The sequence below is a fragment of the Gossypium hirsutum genome, chromosome A05 (genome assembly GCF_007990345.1).
Source record: "Gossypium hirsutum isolate 1008001.06 chromosome A05, Gossypium_hirsutum_v2.1, whole genome shotgun sequence".
NCBI classification, from domain to species: domain Eukaryota; kingdom Viridiplantae; phylum Streptophyta; class Magnoliopsida; order Malvales; family Malvaceae; genus Gossypium; species Gossypium hirsutum.
The window spans coordinates 17,319,052-17,336,917 of NC_053428.1; the positions used below are offsets into that span (position 1 = coordinate 17,319,052).

At 34.7% G+C, this 17,866-nt stretch overlaps 3 protein-coding genes across 5 annotated transcripts; 2 read left to right on the top strand and 1 right to left on the bottom strand.

Moving 5' to 3' along the window:
- Positions 1-36: 36 nt before the first annotated feature.
- Positions 37-5,046, bottom strand: LOC107905682 (E3 ubiquitin-protein ligase UPL5). Of its 2 annotated transcripts, none has more exons than XM_016832385.2 (3): positions 3,037-5,046; positions 1,085-1,674; positions 37-486 (listed from the first exon to the last, which is right to left on the bottom strand). In XM_016832385.2, the coding sequence occupies exons 1-3, from the start codon at positions 4,826-4,828 to the stop codon at positions 409-411; spliced, it is 2,460 nt and encodes an 819-aa protein (XP_016687874.2). In that variant the 5' UTR covers positions 4,829-5,046; the 3' UTR covers positions 37-408. The 2 variants fall into 2 exon arrangements, with proteins under 2 accessions (XP_016687874.2, XP_016687873.2); XM_016832384.2 differs by having other exon boundaries at positions 37-469; positions 3,037-5,045.
- A 3,117-nt stretch (positions 5,047-8,163) lies between these two features.
- LOC107905685 (putative MO25-like protein At5g47540) lies at positions 8,164-12,230 on the top strand. The gene is made up of 11 exons (XM_016832388.2): positions 8,164-8,617; positions 8,927-9,088; positions 9,165-9,283; positions 9,365-9,439; positions 9,659-9,752; positions 10,028-10,087; positions 10,416-10,484; positions 11,129-11,227; positions 11,666-11,710; positions 11,817-11,919; positions 12,003-12,230. The coding sequence occupies exons 1-11, from the start codon at positions 8,498-8,500 to the stop codon at positions 12,059-12,061; spliced, it is 1,005 nt and encodes a 334-aa protein (XP_016687877.1). The 5' UTR covers positions 8,164-8,497; the 3' UTR covers positions 12,062-12,230.
- A 572-nt stretch (positions 12,231-12,802) lies between these two features.
- LOC107905686 (inositol-phosphate phosphatase) lies at positions 12,803-17,144 on the top strand. 2 transcript variants are annotated; one of them, XM_016832390.2, is made up of 13 exons: positions 12,803-13,244; positions 13,381-13,436; positions 13,561-13,611; positions 13,956-14,036; positions 14,166-14,269; positions 14,347-14,431; positions 14,667-14,721; positions 14,818-14,861; positions 15,085-15,153; positions 15,247-15,347; positions 15,427-15,483; positions 15,608-15,641; positions 16,878-17,144. In XM_016832390.2, the coding sequence occupies exons 1-13, from the start codon at positions 13,232-13,234 to the stop codon at positions 16,929-16,931; spliced, it is 804 nt and encodes a 267-aa protein (XP_016687879.1). In that variant the 5' UTR covers positions 12,803-13,231; the 3' UTR covers positions 16,932-17,144. The 2 variants fall into 2 exon arrangements, with proteins under 2 accessions (XP_016687879.1, XP_016687878.1); XM_016832389.2 differs by lacking the exon at positions 16,878-17,144 and having other exon boundaries at positions 15,608-15,943.
- The last annotated feature ends 722 nt before the right edge of the window (positions 17,145-17,866 follow it).

A 17,866-nucleotide genomic window follows, 5' to 3' on the forward strand; every position in this document is an offset into this window, starting at 1 on the left:
TATAAAACAATTTATATCATACCTGTACTTAAATAGTTGAGTCCAGAAGAAGATAACGACATTTCTTGAAGGGAAAAAGACAATTAAACTACACCGTCTTCTTATATAGCATAATATTTTATCCTATATCCTGTACAAATTTATCTGTGCAGTTAAAACCCGATTTTTAGCCCCCACCAAAATGCGAAATATAACTAAAGTGTTTTTACCAGGTGCCAAAGCTGCACCTAATATGTTCTTGAGTAATAACATTAAGACGTTTTCGCATTTCACCCACGGACGGATATGGTGGGAAACATATCCGGTAAAAGCAGGTATGAGAGGAAGGAAGATAATCGTACGGCTCCGACGTCTTATAAATATAAAGCCGGGAAGCTAAACACCGGAAACCTTCAACAGGTAGATACTTCACTGAGGTCCAGAAGAAAAGAAGTTGCTTCCTTTGATCTGCTGACATTTCTCTAACAATCTGCAAATTTTTTTCAACTTTCGAAAGTAAATTATTAGGCAGAAAAAATAGTAAAAGCATATGAGTTCATCAAGCCAAGTACTACAACAATCATTGCCTTTTATCTATTGATATGTTACTAACATAAACAAACCATCTTAAAACAGTTTCATCACTGCCTTAACCTCAACCAGTTATATCAAGAACTCTTTTCGAGGCTGATACAACTTCTTGGGCATTAACAGTCAGTTACTATAAATCAAGAACATTCTGGACATATCCTTGCTTCTGAGGTAGTCTCTCAATCACTGTTCTAATGCAGTTCAACTTTTTGTCTATAAGCTGTAAGTATCTAATAAAATATATAAAATAAAATCCAGGTTGTGATTTGCAGCAATTAAGCTTATCAAAAAGAGACAGGACAGAGGTAAAGACAATGGTTGCAATTTGCTAATTAGTTGTAGCATATTGACAATCAATTTAACAACATTCACCCTTGTTCCATACGCTCATTTTTCAAAATAACTGCATATATGTGACAAGCAGAATGAAAATTAACAATACAGAATTAGATTTTAAAGAAAACATAGATACCAAGACCATGTGTGATTAGAACACATTCCTATATGTCCATACCTCCCAGAACCAGGTTATTTGAGGATCACTTTCTTTGTAGCCATTGTACTCAGTATGTGCCTTCCAATCATCAACACAAATGGGACTTTCGCTGCCATACAGCATCCGATCAAGGTCCTCAAGCTCTAAACTTTGGAAAAAGATCTTCTGGAGCCTTGAGTTAGAAAGAATATGGCCGAAACCTTGGGAAAAATAGTCTACCTGTTCAGAAGTAGATGTTGAAAAGCGATCACGAATAAGAAGATTAACATATTCCTGTCTATTCCTGCTATTTACTACAATGCTTTTCCCACCAGCGCATAGTTCCACAACTCTCCTGGATCCTAGCTCCTCAACTTCTCTAACAAACGTCAGCCCTAAAGCATCTGAATCAATAAACTCAGCATCCATCTCCAGAACCTTCTTGCAACTGCTATACAAGCATGGATCTGCCTCTCGTATATCTTCCAAAGATATATCCATGCCAGCCAGTTGTAAGAAAAATACACGATCAAAGACAATACCCACTTGCACTTTATGCATCAATGCCAATGCAATCACGCGTCCAGCAAAACTGAAATACTCGAGGTGCAAAGGATCCATCCTAGATGCTGCATATAGGAGAAAATAAATAAGTAAGCATACACTTGCGCCAGAGTAAAGGGAAATCCATGCAACTTATGAAGTATCACAGGGTCTTCAAAGACTGCTTAAAAATATAAGAAAATAATTAATAATAGAGAACATTTCAAAAGGAACCTAGTTCCATGAATTTTCTCAAACAAGCAACAAACAGAATCTGGTTTCGATGGCAACACTCAAAAAAATGAATCAAGGTCTTGATGTCAATAAAATAATATAACGGAGAAGCAAACATGTTTCATCTTGTGAGGTTGGCCGACAATCACATAAATCTCAAAAAGAATTAAAGTAGTCCTCTCGGTTAAGCTCTCTCAAAATTCTTGTTCACAACCAGATTCAAAGCCTTCTTTTCTCTGCTTACTTCATTTTGGATTCTCTCCCCTCACCGCCCTTTCTATTGTTCCTGTTCCTCAACTCAAAACTCAAGCTACTAATGGGCTATTGTCTTTTCTATTGTTCCTCTTTCTCAACTCAAAACTCAAGCTACTAATTGGCTATTGTCTTTGTTTCATAGCATATAATAACATATACTGCCTTTGGGCAGGTTGAGATGGTGTAACATGTAAGGTGCCATATCCAATGTGCCAGACACATCTTGTATTACCAGGCATGCAATATATTTGGAGTAAATTACATAGAATGACCAATGCAGACAAACAAAACATGAAGCTTACAACAGTAAAGTGAAATACAAAGCCTCATTTGGTCTACATAGAATATCATGCTTAGGTTGGAAAGGAAACAACTGTTTCTTAAAAGCAGCCCAAAACCAATGAAAACTAGAGATCTAAAAACCCTTCAATGACTCATCAATTGAAATTCATACTCAGGGTCTGAGCAGAAGAAACAATAAAGATTGGAAATAAATCATAGGTCTCACTTGCCAAAAGCAAGAGAAGGAAGAAAAATGGGTAAGAAAACATAGGCCAACAATTCAGGTATGCTTTGAACTCAACACTTACTAGGACCATGAGAATCTCTCTTTATGTCATTAAGGATACCTAGAAAGTACACTGTAAATAGTATTCACTTGTTTTCACATTCTGCTAAACAAAATTTTGATGCACTGTTTCTTTCTTTGAAGCATGATAATTGACAACTGACATGGATAGGTACTTTTGCTTTTAATTTGCTAGAGCCTGCACTGCATGTGACATAATTGAACCAGTACAAAATGCGAAGACAGTCCTCAAGAATTTTACCTTTCTACTACCTCAATCCATATTTACAGACAAACAAGAGAACACCAACACAGAAAAATGACAGAAAAAGAGAGCAGTAAAAATTCTTCACTAACTGAAAGTAAGTTCAGAATTTTAGAGGAAGATTACCAGGATTAGGAAAAAATCTTCTACGATCATAAGCACAAGGCAAGAAAAGGGCATTCTCCGGATTGAATATAGCTTGGCATACCAATAAAAACCACTCCCTCAGTACACCAGGGCCAGTGGCTTCTTCATTTTTGAATTCCATGAACAGACCAGCATGAAGTGATTCAGAGTCCACACGAGCAATGTATTCAAATGATTCAGCCAATAACTGAGACCTGTCAATCAGCATCTCATGCAATTCCTCATAGTCATCTTTTACCTCAGGAAACATCATCATGACCAAATGCCTCCTGGATTCAAAATCGGTGACATCCTTGTGCTCAAGTAGCCATTGATTATCATCATCTCGCCTGGAGAATCTAATTATTAAGGCACACAAAGAAGCCTTCATATTCCTCAAAACCATCCAAAACTTTTCTTCAGCACCTTGATAAAGTTTTGAGATGCCATTTAGTTCCTTCAAAATGGAAAGATACAGGGACCACCCTGAATGAACAAATTCATCGCCATTGCTTCCTCTTGCCACAAGGCTTTCCTCCACTCTGATAAGGCAATTTTTCATTTGATGCAACAATTTATCAAATATGATATGAAGATTCCTAATCTCATCCCTATAGAGAGGATGGTAATCAATTGATATCGGAATTCGGGACTCCACCTGCTCAATAATGGCAGACTTCAAAGGGTTCAAGAATGCTACGAATTCCCGGAAATGACTTGATGATGGTCCCTCACTAGTGGTTGAATACAAACTAGAATCCAACTCCTCAGATAAATGACTAACCAACTCATTAAAAAAGGGAAAAATCTCCGGCACGGTAAAGCCTTTGACCTTTGCCCGCATTAAACCCATAGAACTGCTAACACTTTCAAGCAATACGCTCAGTGTACTTCGACACCAAGCATACAAACTATCCTCATTAACAACCTTCCGTAGTAACTTGCAAAACTCTAATGCTATTGGTGCACAATAAGAATGCAGCTCTTTTGGTAAGTCCATCCTACATGATGTTAAGAAATCTCTTATTGAACTATTTGCACACTGCTTATTACCGTCAATAGGAGAAATATAAAGCATTACCAAAGCGGCAGGAGCCGAAGATACCATAAATATCTGCAAGTCAGCAGAAGCAACCTTGCCGTTGTCCTTGTGAGCAATTGTGAAGAATTTGTCCAAGCAACCTTTGATGCTTTGGGTTGGGGAATGGACCGTTTGTCCTCGGCAAAGGGAGGAAATAAGGGAGACCAAGTCGTCCATGACTTGCCAGGTTTGCGGGTGGTCAGTGGACCGCATACGGCCGACGAGTTGGAGACCGGCATCGTTTTCGATGTGGCAGTCTGCTAGGGATTGTTCCCACTGTAGCTGTTTCCCATGATAAATTAACCGTTGTTCGAATACTGGAATTCCTGTCATCACATGAATCCGTTCGTGTAGGGATTTCACGGTGTCCTCCGAATTAGCCGTGACTACCATGGTCTTGCCCCCCGAGAACATCCGGACAAAGAATTGGAGGCGTGTGGAGGAAGAAGAGGCGGAAGACGACGAAGCATCGGAAGAGGAAGGGCGGCAATCGATGAGGGAAGCAGGGAAGGCGAAAGGTGGGGCTTTGGACACGGCTGCGATCGGGTGATGGTGATCGTCTTTTCGCATTCTAACAGGGACTAAGGGAGCCTCGAAGTCTTGGTCGCCGTCGAAAGCAAGGGCATAATCGTCGAACTTGCGCTTGGAGGAAAGGCGATGATCGTAGCCGTTGGAGAATTGATCAACGGCTGGGGATGGGAAGAGAGACATTGGAGGGTAGAGAGCCCCCAGCCTGGTATGGTTGGGGGGAAGCAGATAATCAAGAAGCCGACACAAACATCAAAAAAGAAAAAACAAAAGCTTGAAATTGGAAAACCCCTCAAAGGAATAGAGATGGAAAACCCTATGGAAAATACAAAATATAAGGAAAGAACTTGTAGGCAAAGGATCCAAGTTTTACACACTCGCGCGAGGCCTGTGGTGTCGTCACCTAAGCAGCGCAACAAACACTATTAACTAATAAATCTTATGCTATTTTTTTTATTTATTTTTCGTATTTATGTGTTATCTGTCTATCAGTATCTATATTTATACTTAATATTAAGTTTTTACTGAGTAAATATCATGAAAATTACATTAATTTAATTTAAAAAATTATTAAAATATTTTTATACATAAAATAATATATATTATTATGAGGGTGTTTTTATCTTTTTACATTTTTATTTAAATTTTATACTAATATTAAATCCTAAACTATGTTGGTATCACGAGTTAACATACATTAATTCTTTTGAAAAATTACTAAAATATCTTTTATATATAAATTGAGAGATATATTATCATAAGGGTGTTTTTATCTTTTTGCATTTTTATATAAATCTATATTTATATTAAGTCTTAAACTGTGTTGGTATCACAAGTTAATATACACCAATGCAAGTTTAAATGATAAAAGAGACGAAAAATTAAATGGAGGGTTAATATGACTTTTTTGTAATGTTAAAAGACAAAAAAGTCATTATGTCAAAAAAATTGCTGATAATTATGTAACTACAATGTAATTGATTCTTTTTTTTATAGTAAAAAATTAAATTAATTTATTTAATAGTAAAAATATTAATTTAATTTAATCGATAAAATATAGTGACCTACTAGATGTATTTATTGTTAGATTAATGTAAAATAGATTTGATCATGGTCGATTCAGATTCAGGTCTAGCCGATGTAAAATTTTAGGTCAATTTTCTAGGTCTAGGATCAGCTCAACCCGAAAAATATTTAAAATTTTATCCAAACCCAACTCAGTTTAAAAATACTAAACTCGAGCCCAACCCAGCTTGCCCATATTTACTTTATATATTTTTTAAATAAAAACAAATTTTAAAAATATAATACATCAAGTACATTAAAAATATTAAAATAAATATTTTTTAATAAATAAAAAAATATTTTTATATTTAATTAACAATAAAATAAGAGTTATAAAATATCTAAACAATAACAATAAAATAATAATAATATAATAATAAAATGACAATAAAACAATAACATTAAAAAAGTTTAAATTAATTTGAATTAGACTTGGGAAAAAAAACCAATCCAAAACTCACTCGTTTACAAAACAAACATTTTTTTATAAAAACTTATTTTTTAAATTTATATTTTCATTCAAATCTCTATTTTTAAAACGGATAACTCAAATCATGGTTGTAGTCCGCAATAGAGAGTCGGTTGATTTAGCGCTAAGCACAAAGGGTTTGAATTTCGGCTTCAATTAATTCCATGTAAGGTAGCTTCTATATACATATTTAGACTTTGATTACGTAATTTACTCGAAAATTTTAAAGTAAAACGTATAAGTATTAAATTTATACTAAAATAAAGTTTTGAATATATTTATATTACTATAATGCAGCAGTACTTAAAATAATAAAGAGTTCAAAGATGATTATATATAAGACCTCCGCCTATATTTCAAGGAATAACTTCTTTTATATAAATTTTTTACTTTCACTTCAATCGAAAAGTGTGAAATAATCTAATGTATTATTATTATTCAAGAAATTGACTCGAATAAAAGGAAAAAAAAAAGCCATCTTCAATAATTCATGTATTTGAAGAGAGAAGGGAGTTTCTTTGCCGGTGCTAATGGTATAATACAAGTTTCGTTTGATGAACCCAGCAATAGTTTGTGTTTTACTAATTATTTCACCATCTTTTTAAGCATTGAATGAGTGGGTACTGAATGGGGGATGAATGCATGTGAATTGTGAAGGTGGTAACTGGGGTTTTCCTTCTTTGCTTTGCATGTGAATACGAAGAAGGTGGAAAATAAGCTAGGTTTTGCATTTTTTTTCCTTTTTTTTTGGTTCATTGCATTCCATGTGACCGTGACTACGAAGAAATTGGAAAATAACCGAGCACACTTACCTCCGACAACGGCAATATTATTTTTTAAAGGGTTTACTATAAAAATAGTTACTTTTATTTTACTCAAATTATATTTTAGTCATTTATGTTTAAAATGTTATGTTTTAGCCACTTACGCTAACGTTTTGTTACGAAGTGGTCACTCTACCATTAAACTCCGTTACCTTCCTAACGACAGTCTTGTGTGGCAATCCAAATGTGTTTTAAATGCCAACTTGGATGTCTAGTTGTTGGGATGAAAATAGATATTTAATTAAATAAATTTAATTTAGATTGCCACGTAGGACATCTAAATTGGCACTTAAAACCCATTTGTACTGTCACGTAGGACCATTATTAGGGAGGTAATGAAGCTTAACGGTAGAGTGACCACTTTGTAACAAAACGATAATATAAGTGGCTAAAATGTAATATTTAAACATAAGTGATTAAAATGTAATCTGAGACAAATAAAAATGACTATCTTTGTAGTTTACCCTTTTTTAAAATGCAATTTTAAAATTAAAAGTGATTTTAATAGTCATTCGAATTAATGAATTCTTCTAAATCTAAACTCTCATAAGAATTAAAACAATTATTCAAAGTATTCAACCTCGTTGAAATAAAAAGATTCACTATTTATAATGATTATATATGTTAAATTTGAACATCTATAATTGTTTTCAAATTAAATTGATTTCCCCACAAATTCTAGACGGATGATTCTAATGTAGATTATTTTTAAAAAAATTATAAATAAAATCGAAATATAAATAAAAGTATATGTTAGAGAGATTACAACATAGTGTAATCCGAAGATCTATAATATAATATATAGCAAATCTGTGTAGTTCACAAGTTTTTGAATATAATATAATTATTGGTATTATCTTAAAAAATTAGTAGCATTATCCATTTACCTCGTAATGATTTATAGTGGTAAAAATATCAAAATACTAATTTTCTTAGAAAAATACGAGGTCAACTGTTTCTGTGATTTTTTTAATAGAAACTGAATAAACCTGTCAGTCAGAAAATCCACATCCAAATAGACCCCACCATTATTTAACTTGGGTTTTGTGTACGTGTTGATATAAGATTGGTTCTACTGAATCTGTGATGTTGTATAATCCTATGTGGGTCCGCAATCGAAGGGAACTAAACACTCAGCTCAGCTGAGCTCAACCCATGAGTAAAAAGAACGGCAATTAGTAACCAACCAACTGTTAGAGTGAGTGATTCATGTCTAAATAGCAAGTAATGAAAATAAACCGGAATATCTTGGGAACAAAAGCCAAACCCCACCCGTATTCATCTCTCATCATTGTAAAAAACAGTCCAACACAATAACGGAGAAGTGAGAACCTGAGACTGGATTTTATTTTATTTCCCGAAAGAATAGGAATTTGTATATTGAAACCAGGCGGTGCGACGAGCAGAGCCGTTGCGCGGAGGCTTCCGCAACCGGTTGCGCTACTTCACACCGCCACTGCCACCAACGTCTGCGACAAGTCCTCGCCTACCAACATGAAAGGCCTCTTCAAATCAAAGCCGCGAACTCCCGTTGACATCGTCCGGCAAACGCGTGATCTCCTCATCTATGCTGATCGCTCCCCCGATAGTCGTGAATCCAAGCGCGAAGAGAAGGTTCTCTTCATCGAACACCTTTATTTTTTTAGCACATTAATTATTGCGATTTTTTTTTCTTTGTTGATCTGGAGTTCCCCCGCCCTCCGGTTATATTTGGAATCTAAATTTTTTCGAGTTTTGGCCCCGATGAGAATTCAATTGACGGGAGCTAGGGATTTTAGTTACTGCGGAATCAAATGTTTGTTAATTTCTTTTATGTGGTTGATGTTTGGTGTGGATATTTAGAGCTTGAGCAGTTGTTTGATTAACTGAAAGTAGCATAGCTTCAGCGTCTAATCCTTACGTTTGATCTTATTTTTTATTCAGATGGCAGAATTATGTAAAAACATAAGGGAATTGAAGTCTATTCTTTATGGAAATAGTGAATCTGAGCCAGTTTCTGAAGCTTGTGCACAACTAACTCAGGAGTTCTTTAGAGAGAACACACTGCGGCTTTTGATCACTTGTCTTCCTAAATTGAATTTAGAGGTAACACCAATTAACTGTTAGTTTATCCTAATTGTTACTTCTATGATAAATTGACAAAGTATCTCTTCCTTTAAAGGCGAGGAAAGATGCAACTCAAGTTGTTGCAAATTTGCAAAGGCAGCAAGTGCATTCACGGTTGATTGCTTCTGATTACTTGGAGGCGAACTTAGATCTAATGGATATTTTAATAGCAGGGTAAGTGGCACTCAACATTGGTTTGCAGAAGTTATGATTACTATTTTCACCATCATCTGATTCTTAGATGTTGTTATTCAGTTATGAGAACACAGACATGGCTTTACATTATGGTGCAATGTTGAGAGAATGCATACGGCATCAGACTGTTGCAAGGTGAGCATAGCCAACAAAGTTAATTCATTTTTTCATAATTTGGATTTGGTTCTCATCCTTTTAGTTGATATAATTGGACAACCCAAGCCATTCCTTTTGGTGTTGCACTTCAGAGGCAATCTGGCCTATTATTTACCTGTGAATTATTTCCTTTTTATAACAAAACTTTTCATTTGATTTATTATTGTCTGTATGTGTGATGTTTCATTTGATCTACAGGTATGTTTTAGAATCAGAGCACATGAAGAAGTTTTATGACTATATACAACTTCCAAATTTTGACATTGCTGCTGATGCTGCTGCAACTTTTAAGGTTGAGTACTGCTGATTAAACTATGTTAAGATGATCACCTTTTTTTTTGTCAGTCTGACTGCTTCACTTCCAATCTGCATTCGTCCTTGGAATCTAGTTTCAGAACAACTAGTTTGCTGTAACTTTTAAAGTAGGGACTTGTTTTGCTTTTCAATTTTACCATGTTCCCCTAAAATGTAGGTTGCTTTATGTTGAGTCATTCTCTGCTTCTTTCATTGAGGGTTTTGAGTTATGTGGCTACTGCTATTCTCATGTAATATCTCATTTTCTTACAGGAGCTTCTGACAAGGCATAAATCCACTGTAGCTGAATTTCTTTCCAAGAACTATGAATGGGTGAGTGTTACTCCTTCATTCTTGTCATCCTATAAGTTCTGAAGTTTTTATGTTGAATACTTGTCATGGTACTTGAATAATTAGTTTTCCTCAAAACTATCAGTATCATTTTTTCTCTCTCCGATACTGTCAGCCCATAATTTTTTCCAATTAGAATAATTGTATTTGCTCTGTCATATATGATTAGATATTTTTATCACATTATTGAAGATTGTAGTGACGCTACAATAGCTATATCAATAGTCCCTGAATTTCTTCTTCATGCCCCTTTTTATGTTGAAAGTTTTCATTGATTACAGTTCAATAAACACCTTGTTTTTGGTTTCAGTTTTTTGCAGAATATAACTCAAAGTTGCTGGAATCTACCAACTACATTACGAGAAGACAAGCTATTAAGGTATGACACTTCAGAAAAAAACAGTGAGCGTTCTAGTGGTTTTTTTTTTTAATCAAAACAAATGTGCTTTTAAACATGCTTTATTCTCTGAAATTGATTGTTTCCTTGAGATGATTAAAGAGGTTATATAGATGGTCTAAGGTCTCAAGAGATGCCAATGACCTGACAGATAAACTGGCGAATGGGGTCTACAGAGCTCAAGATTTAATTGCATGGCGTTAGGATGTTTCTGTATTCTGTAGGATGCCAAGGTTTATGTTCAGTTCGTTTTATCTATTTTGTACTGTTTTAAACCATATGTTCTTAGGTTGATTTATTAATGATATTCTGACTTAGCAAAAGAAAAAAAAGGAGTTTTTGAGAAGTATGAGGAGTACAAAAAATGTGTTATCCTTCTAGAATCTGAAACATCAATAGTTTGTTAAGAGAAGGATTACTAGAAGTGCTGCTTAAGATTTGATCACAACTCAATTCAATTGAAGTTCCTTCGTTACATTGTCAAAATCATAGTAGTATGATGGCCAGTGTATCTCTAAAGATTTCGAAATCTGATGTGGCAGTGTTAATTCCTGTTTTATAATTTGTTGCTTAGGAGACCTTTATATCTTGCTTATTGTTTACTCTGTTCTCGTCTTATGTTACAGTTGTTGGGGGATATTTTGTTGGACCGCTCAAATTCAGCTGTCATGACTAGATACGTGAGCTCAAGGGATAATTTAAGGATTCTTATGAATCTTCTAAGGGTATGATACTTACCCGGATTTCTTGATTTCATGTTTGATTATCCAGATGTTATTTTCTTGGTTTATTTTATTCTAACAATATAGTATATTCAACTTGGCTGTTGTACACATTTGACATGAAGGTTAAGTTGTCATTGACTATTGTCACAATGATAGGCGTAAGTTTGCCAATATTGTTCTTTATTTAGTTTTTGGTTGTAAAATTTAAGTGTTATACTGGCTTATTGCTATTATCAGCACAGTAGCTGCAACCACTGAGATTTTCCTTGTTCAAGACTTCAAGTATTAAAACGCAGTTGTAATGTCTTTAAGTCTGATGTTATTATACGGAATAAATATAAAAAAAAAAAATAATAATAATAATAAACTAGTCTTTAAGTTTGATGTTATTAAATCGAACAAAATTCAAACACTAAACAGTGAATTCCTTTTCCGCAGGAATCAAGCAAGAGCATCCAATTAGAAGCTTTCCATGTTTTCAAGGTGTGGTGTTAAATTTCTTTTCCACTTGATCTTAGATAGTAGTTTGAAATATTAAATGGCTCACTATTTCCCTTGGTTATTTATATGTGTGGGTATGTTTCTACAGTTGTTTGCTGCGAATCAAAATAAGCCTCCAGATATCGTTAGCATACTGGTTGCAAATAAAAGCAAGCTTTTGCGTTTGTTTGCTGATTTCAAGACTGATAAAGGTACAAAATGGTAACAAAACCTTTTTGCTTGAAAGTTTTATGGTTGCCACTTTATTTATCGTTTCTTATTGGATGACTTGCAGCTGATGAACAGTTTGAGGCGGATAAGGCTCAAGTTGTGAAAGAAATAGCTGCCCTTTAGCTTTAAGACTGGCCAGGGCATAGTGATCTCTAGTGTACTGTATTCTTTCTATTTTTGGTTTTAATGCTATTAAAACAAGTTGACTGTGATTCACATAGTGATTTTTAGTAGGACGCATGTGCAATATTATATTATATATTATATATGTAAAAGAGGTTCTTATTGTTAATCTTAGTTTATCATTATCTGTAATTAGCACTGGTTTGCATGGATAACTACATAAGCGTTTTGTTTGCGGATGCAAAAAGACGAATGGGCTGGGCTGGTTTCTTGGGTTGGGAGAATAAGGCAGGCTGAGAGAAGAAAGAGGTTGTGGGAAGCTTCGCAGGGAGGACCATTTCCGGTTGATTAGCCTGTGCTATAAGCTATTTACTACTGGTATTTCTGGAGGTGGGTGGAGCAGATTAATATTTAAATGAATTTGGGCCTCGTACATTCACAAAGTCATGTGATCACGAGATGTGAAACTTTTGGAATCATCATCGAATTCAAGCGAGGAGCTTTTGGCAGCACATTGGCATATTCCATGGATATTCTTATGACAAGGACATGACTGGTCTGGACTAGAATAACCTCCATTATTCGAAGTTGCCTCTCCACTTGCTTTCGCTGGTGTTAACACTAAATGCACATTTTAGGTATATTCTTCAAAGCAAAGTGAGAAGAATCCCTCGTCTGCTTTTTCTTAACCACCCATCCCGTCTAATATAAGAGCACTATCTATCATATCTAATCTGAATTAATCTTTTTAGTCCTAACAAACAATTATAATAGGATCCATTTTCCTGAGTAATAATATCCCTAACTGTTACTGAATTAATATATGCCATAATTAATATGTGAATTAGTTTGGCCTAAAATCATATATAATAATGGAAAAAAAAAAAAAACCTCACCACCGAACATCATTGTTGAATCTCACCTGCAAAATGCAAATTGCTGTGTGTGATTTAAAACATGGATGGCACAATAAACTTAAAGTCCTAAAGCGGAAGGAGATAAAATTTTAGAGAAGAGAATCCAAGGCCATTTTGTTTCTCCAGTAAAATTTTTGTGTTATATAAACTTAAAACTCACGGTCTCTTTTTGCTTGTCGCTTGCTACATGAAAAGCTCTCAATAAAATCATCCATCAATTTTCCTAACACGTTCTCGTGCCAAACGATTAAGCATGGCTGACAATGGTAGGACCCCCATTATTAAGCATTATTATGCTTTTGATTTCCTTTGGTTTCCCTGGTTCACTTTTTCTGTCGGATTTTGGTTTCTTGTTTTAGTTACTTGCTTTTCCTTTTTTTGGGAAAATTATTTGAATTGCAGTTTCTGTTGAAGAGTTCTTGGCCACTGCAGTCGACGCAGCAAAGAAAGCCGGCGAGGTTCATTCAAAATTCCATTTCTTTTTCTTTTTTACTTTCTTATTTTCTTGTATTGCTATTTTACTTCATTGATCTGTTCAATCTAAATTTCTTACCTTTTTCTTGGTCTTTAATGATTTTGTAGATAATCCGTAAAGGGTTTTATCAGACCAAGCATGTGGAGCATAAAGGCCAGGTCGTTATATATTTCCATCTCAAATCTTTGATTAAACCATATTTTTATTTTCATTTTCATTTTATGTTCCTCTATTTCTGGTTAGTTGCCATGAAATCCATGTTCGATGAAAAATGCATTATAATGATTAATGCTTAAGGATTACTGAGGCTCAACCATTCATTGGTTGGTACCAGAGTTTTATTAAACTAATCTTCCTATAGGTTGTTTTTAAGTACATTTCAAATTGGTTCCTCTGTTAACTAATCAAATCTTTTAGGTCTTGCCAAAAGTAGACACCGCTACTTTCCTATTTAGAATTGGAAATGACTACTTAAAAGTTGTCTCTTTTTACCTAAATTCAGGTCGATTTGGTCACTGAGACCGATAAGGCATGTGAGGATCTTGTGTTTAACCATCTTAAGCAGCATTACCCTTCTCACAAGGTTTGCACTTTTTCACAATTCTCTTACCATTTATCTATCAAGATTAAAAGTAAATTTGAGCTTAAGAGATAATCTGGTTTTTCTCAGTAATCATCTTTTCTGATTTTCCATAGTTGATATTTGTTGTAGTTTATCGGGGAAGAAACTACCGCGGCTTACGGTACATCAGAGCTTACCGATGAGCCTACCTGGATAGTTGATCCTCTTGATGGAACAACTAATTTTGTCCACGGGTAATAGCTTTTCCTTGAATCGTGTCTTGTTTCATTTATAAAGTCATTTTCATGTTTCTATTGTTGCAACCCTGCAGGTTTCCCTTTGTCTGTGTCTCCATTAGTCTTACCCTTGGAAAGGTTCCTACAGTTGGTGTTGTTTACAATCCAATAATGGATGAGGTTAGATTTTTCTCTTCACGTCATTGAAGTTTGCTGGAATAAGGCTCTGTTTGGAACGAAGGATGGAAAGAAGTGAGGACGGAAAATTTGTTAATCTAATGGTTAAGCTACAAAGTAGGAATGTGGTTATGAATCTTAACCATTTTATGAACAAATTTACCTTCCTTCGTGCCAAGCAAAGTCTTGTATCTTCTGTTAAGTGCTAAATAAACATTTCTGGCTTCATGATATGCAGCTCTTTACCGGTATACTTGGGAAAGGTGCTTTTCTCAATGGATCTCCTATTAGAGGTGAATCCGGTGATCTTGATGTATGGGTCTCAAATTTCATTTCAATTTTCAAGTGAATGTCTAAAAGCTGAGGCCTTGTTTCCTGAAAATTTGCAGTGTCATCTCAAACAGAACTTGTGAAGTCTCTGCTTGCAACAGAGGTGTGAACATTCTTCTGTGTCGAAATTCCGAGCTTAGTCCTTTTTATTTGTTGGTTGAAACTGAACATGAAATTTCTGCCTCAAAATTCCAATCCCATTTTAAAGTATTATCTCATTATTACTAGGAGATTGTTATTGAATAGTGTTAGGCTAACTGACACAATAAAGTTGTCCTTCTTGGCAAGCATGTAAAAGTTTGATCCAATTTTGTTCAATTGAGCAGGCTGGAACAAAACGAGACACACCAACTGTGGATGCTACTACAAATAGAATCAATAACTTACTTTTCAAGGTAATACCAAAGCTGTGCCCAGATTCTTTTTTTTATTTTTTATTTTTTTGTTACCATGTGTTGAAATCCATAATCACTTCCTCTGATTAACAGGTGAGATCAGTCCGGATGAGCGGTTCATGTGCATTGAATCTTTGTGGAATTGCATGCGGAAGGCTTGACCTGTTTTATGAACTTGGATACGGTGGTCCATGGTATGCTTTTGATCATTTCGACATTTTACGGAGTTACAATATTCACTACACGATTGACACAGTGTGCCTCTATGATCAGGGATGTCGCAGCTGGTGTTTTAATCGTTAAAGAAGCTGGTGGCCTCGTGTATGATCCGTAAGTAGCTAACATGGTTGACGATGCACTTTCAATTTTCTTCTGAATCTAATGGCTGCACTATAAGTTGAAGCCTTTAAAGCTTTGTTTCATCTAATGATGGTTGTGTTGTTGTGTCCATCAGGTTTGGCAAAGATTTCGACATCACAGTTCCACAGGTCGCCGCTTCGAATCCGTTCTTGAAAGATGCATTCCTTGAGGCTTTGCAGCATTGATAATCTCCTGAGTCCTGAAATTGCCTCTACTTGATATGATATATCTTAGCTTATTTTTGTTATTGTTGTAATTGGTCAAAGATTCCTTTCAGGGATAAATGTGGGTTTAGAAACATTAATGATTCTTGGAATAGGCATGGTCCTCCCTGACCGGTGGCAGACAGATTATTTTGTAGAACCCAGTTGATATTAAATCTCACAAGGTTGGCAGATACAATGAAGAAAAATAAAAACATTTTGGGGAAGCTACCAGCCCAATTTAATGAAAAACCCTTTAGACCACCTTCAGCTTGATGTAGACCAGATGGCCTGGTCGGCATCCTCCAGAATTGTTGGTCCCTCACTGCCAGTTCAATAAGGATTAAGATTTCAGAAGAATACCCAAATAAATATATATTAAAACGAAATTATTATTTTTTATTAGCTGGTATTTATCTTATTAAATGATAATAGACGAGAGTGTGAAAATGTTCTTTTCACCGCACATTGGGCCATTAGCAAATCAAAGTCTGGATGGATGTCCATAGTTTAGATGTGGCCCTTTCTCAAAGGTCATGGTCTACTACCCCTCATATAATTTATTATTAGTACCATCCCCTTATTTATTCTCATAATTTTGTCCTTGTCGGGGTTGAGTTGGACAATTGCTATTTTCAAATTCAAATGCAAAATCCATCAGAATCAGTGAGAAGTCAGGATATATCAATTAATATGTCATTTATTAGTCGTCCTGTCCTGCCATGCAATTTGCTTACCACCCATCCCCCCCACCCCCCTTTTTTCTAAAGAAGTTTCCTCCCACACCAATCAATAAACAAGCTGTTTTGCAATGATATACCTACCATTAAGCAATAGCAGGTGGGTTTAGTTTCCAAAACCGACTATATCTATTTGAAGTTTGTTTTTCAGATAAAATTATCCGTGGGCTCAATCATCTACTAGCCTGCAGATTTTATCTGTTAATTTATTTTGACAGTCTCTTCCTTTTTAACTCTCTATGATTAATGATTATATACTCTTATCCTAATCCCTTTTAACCCTAAACCCAAAATAGCTAATTGACTTTGACTCATAACCTCTCGTTATGTATTTCGTAATGACTTGCTGGTTGCATTAGTTATTGTCCATCTTTTAAAATATTGTATTTTTCGACTGATATTTGATGTTAAAATATTGTAGCCCCGCATTCAAGTCTCCATTGCTGATGATATGGATGCTCCAAAGAGATGCTGAAGCTGCGCTCATCTTGCTTTCCCTAGAAGAACTGCTCCATTCAACTTTTTTAGTCAAATACGCGTAATCAGGCATCACACCTTCACATAAGTTTTAGTTCAACCAATATCATCAACTTTGCTTCTTTATTACTACTACTACTATTGCTATTATACTCTCCATAAGCTTGTAAACGGCTGATTAATTAATTTCTCAATATATTTATTTTTGAAATTAAGTATCCTCTATATTTATTTTACAGTTTAATCCTTTTAAAATTCGAGATTCAAAAATTAAATTCTTTCCCTAACAATCCTACGTACAATACATATGTATATTATACATAAAATATGCTAATAAGAGTGGTTAGGGTGCTAAACAACTCAGCATGTCGTATAATTGGCTGCACAAAATTGCACATAATATAAATATAAATAGTACTAGCTAGTACAATATCTACCAATATATAATATATGATATTGAAAGAGTATGCATTAAGATATGATATATGTTTTAAACAAATGAAATGAGTCTATTATATAATATATAAAGTGCGCTTTTTTCAAGCTTTGGCAGCTCTAATATCAATATATGCACCTCATCCTAAACTTTTTGTTTCTATAGAGAGAATAGGCTTGATTTATATGATATATATTACAATTTCAAGGACTTAAACATAATTAAATAAATTTACATTGTATTTACAATAGGAAAATGAAAAGTTCAAGAGTAGTGTTCAGTCTTGAGTGAAATTTGAAGGTCTGTTTATGACTTTTAAGTAAAGCAAAATTTGGATAAGGTTGAATTTATTAGATGAATAAGTCAAAATTTGTTGTTAATGGATGATAAGTTGATTAATGCTTAAAAAAGGCATTTGACATAATTTTCTTAGGAGTAAAAAAAAAAGAAAGAAAGAAAGGGCAAACTCAGAGCTGTACCTGCCGGCTGCCGCCGCA

Coding starts and splice junctions, on each gene's coding strand:
- LOC107905685 (XM_016832388.2), top strand. CDS start 8,498: ATGAAAGGCCTCTTCAAATCAAAGCCGCGAACTCCCGTTGACATCGTC. Junction 9,440..9,658: donor CGGCATCAGACTGTTGCAAG/GTGAGCATAGCC, acceptor TTTGATCTACAG/GTATGTTTTAGAATCAGAGC. Junction 10,088..10,415: donor TTTCCAAGAACTATGAATGG/GTGAGTGTTACT, acceptor TTTTGGTTTCAG/TTTTTTGCAGAATATAACTC.
- LOC107905682 (XM_016832384.2), bottom strand. CDS start 4,828: ATGTCTCTCTTCCCATCCCCAGCCGTTGATCAATTCTCCAACGGCTAC. Junction 1,675..3,036: donor AAGATTTTTTCCTAATCCTG/GTAATCTTCCTC, acceptor TCCTATATGCAG/CATCTAGGATGGATCCTTTG. Junction 470..1,084: donor AAATAACCTGGTTCTGGGAG/GTATGGACATAT, acceptor AAAAATTTGCAG/ATTGTTAGAGAAATGTCAGC.
- LOC107905686 (XM_016832389.2), top strand. Junction 14,722..14,817: donor CAATGGATCTCCTATTAGAG/GTGAATCCGGTG, acceptor GAAAATTTGCAG/TGTCATCTCAAACAGAACTT. Junction 14,862..15,084: donor AGTCTCTGCTTGCAACAGAG/GTGTGAACATTC, acceptor TCAATTGAGCAG/GCTGGAACAAAACGAGACAC.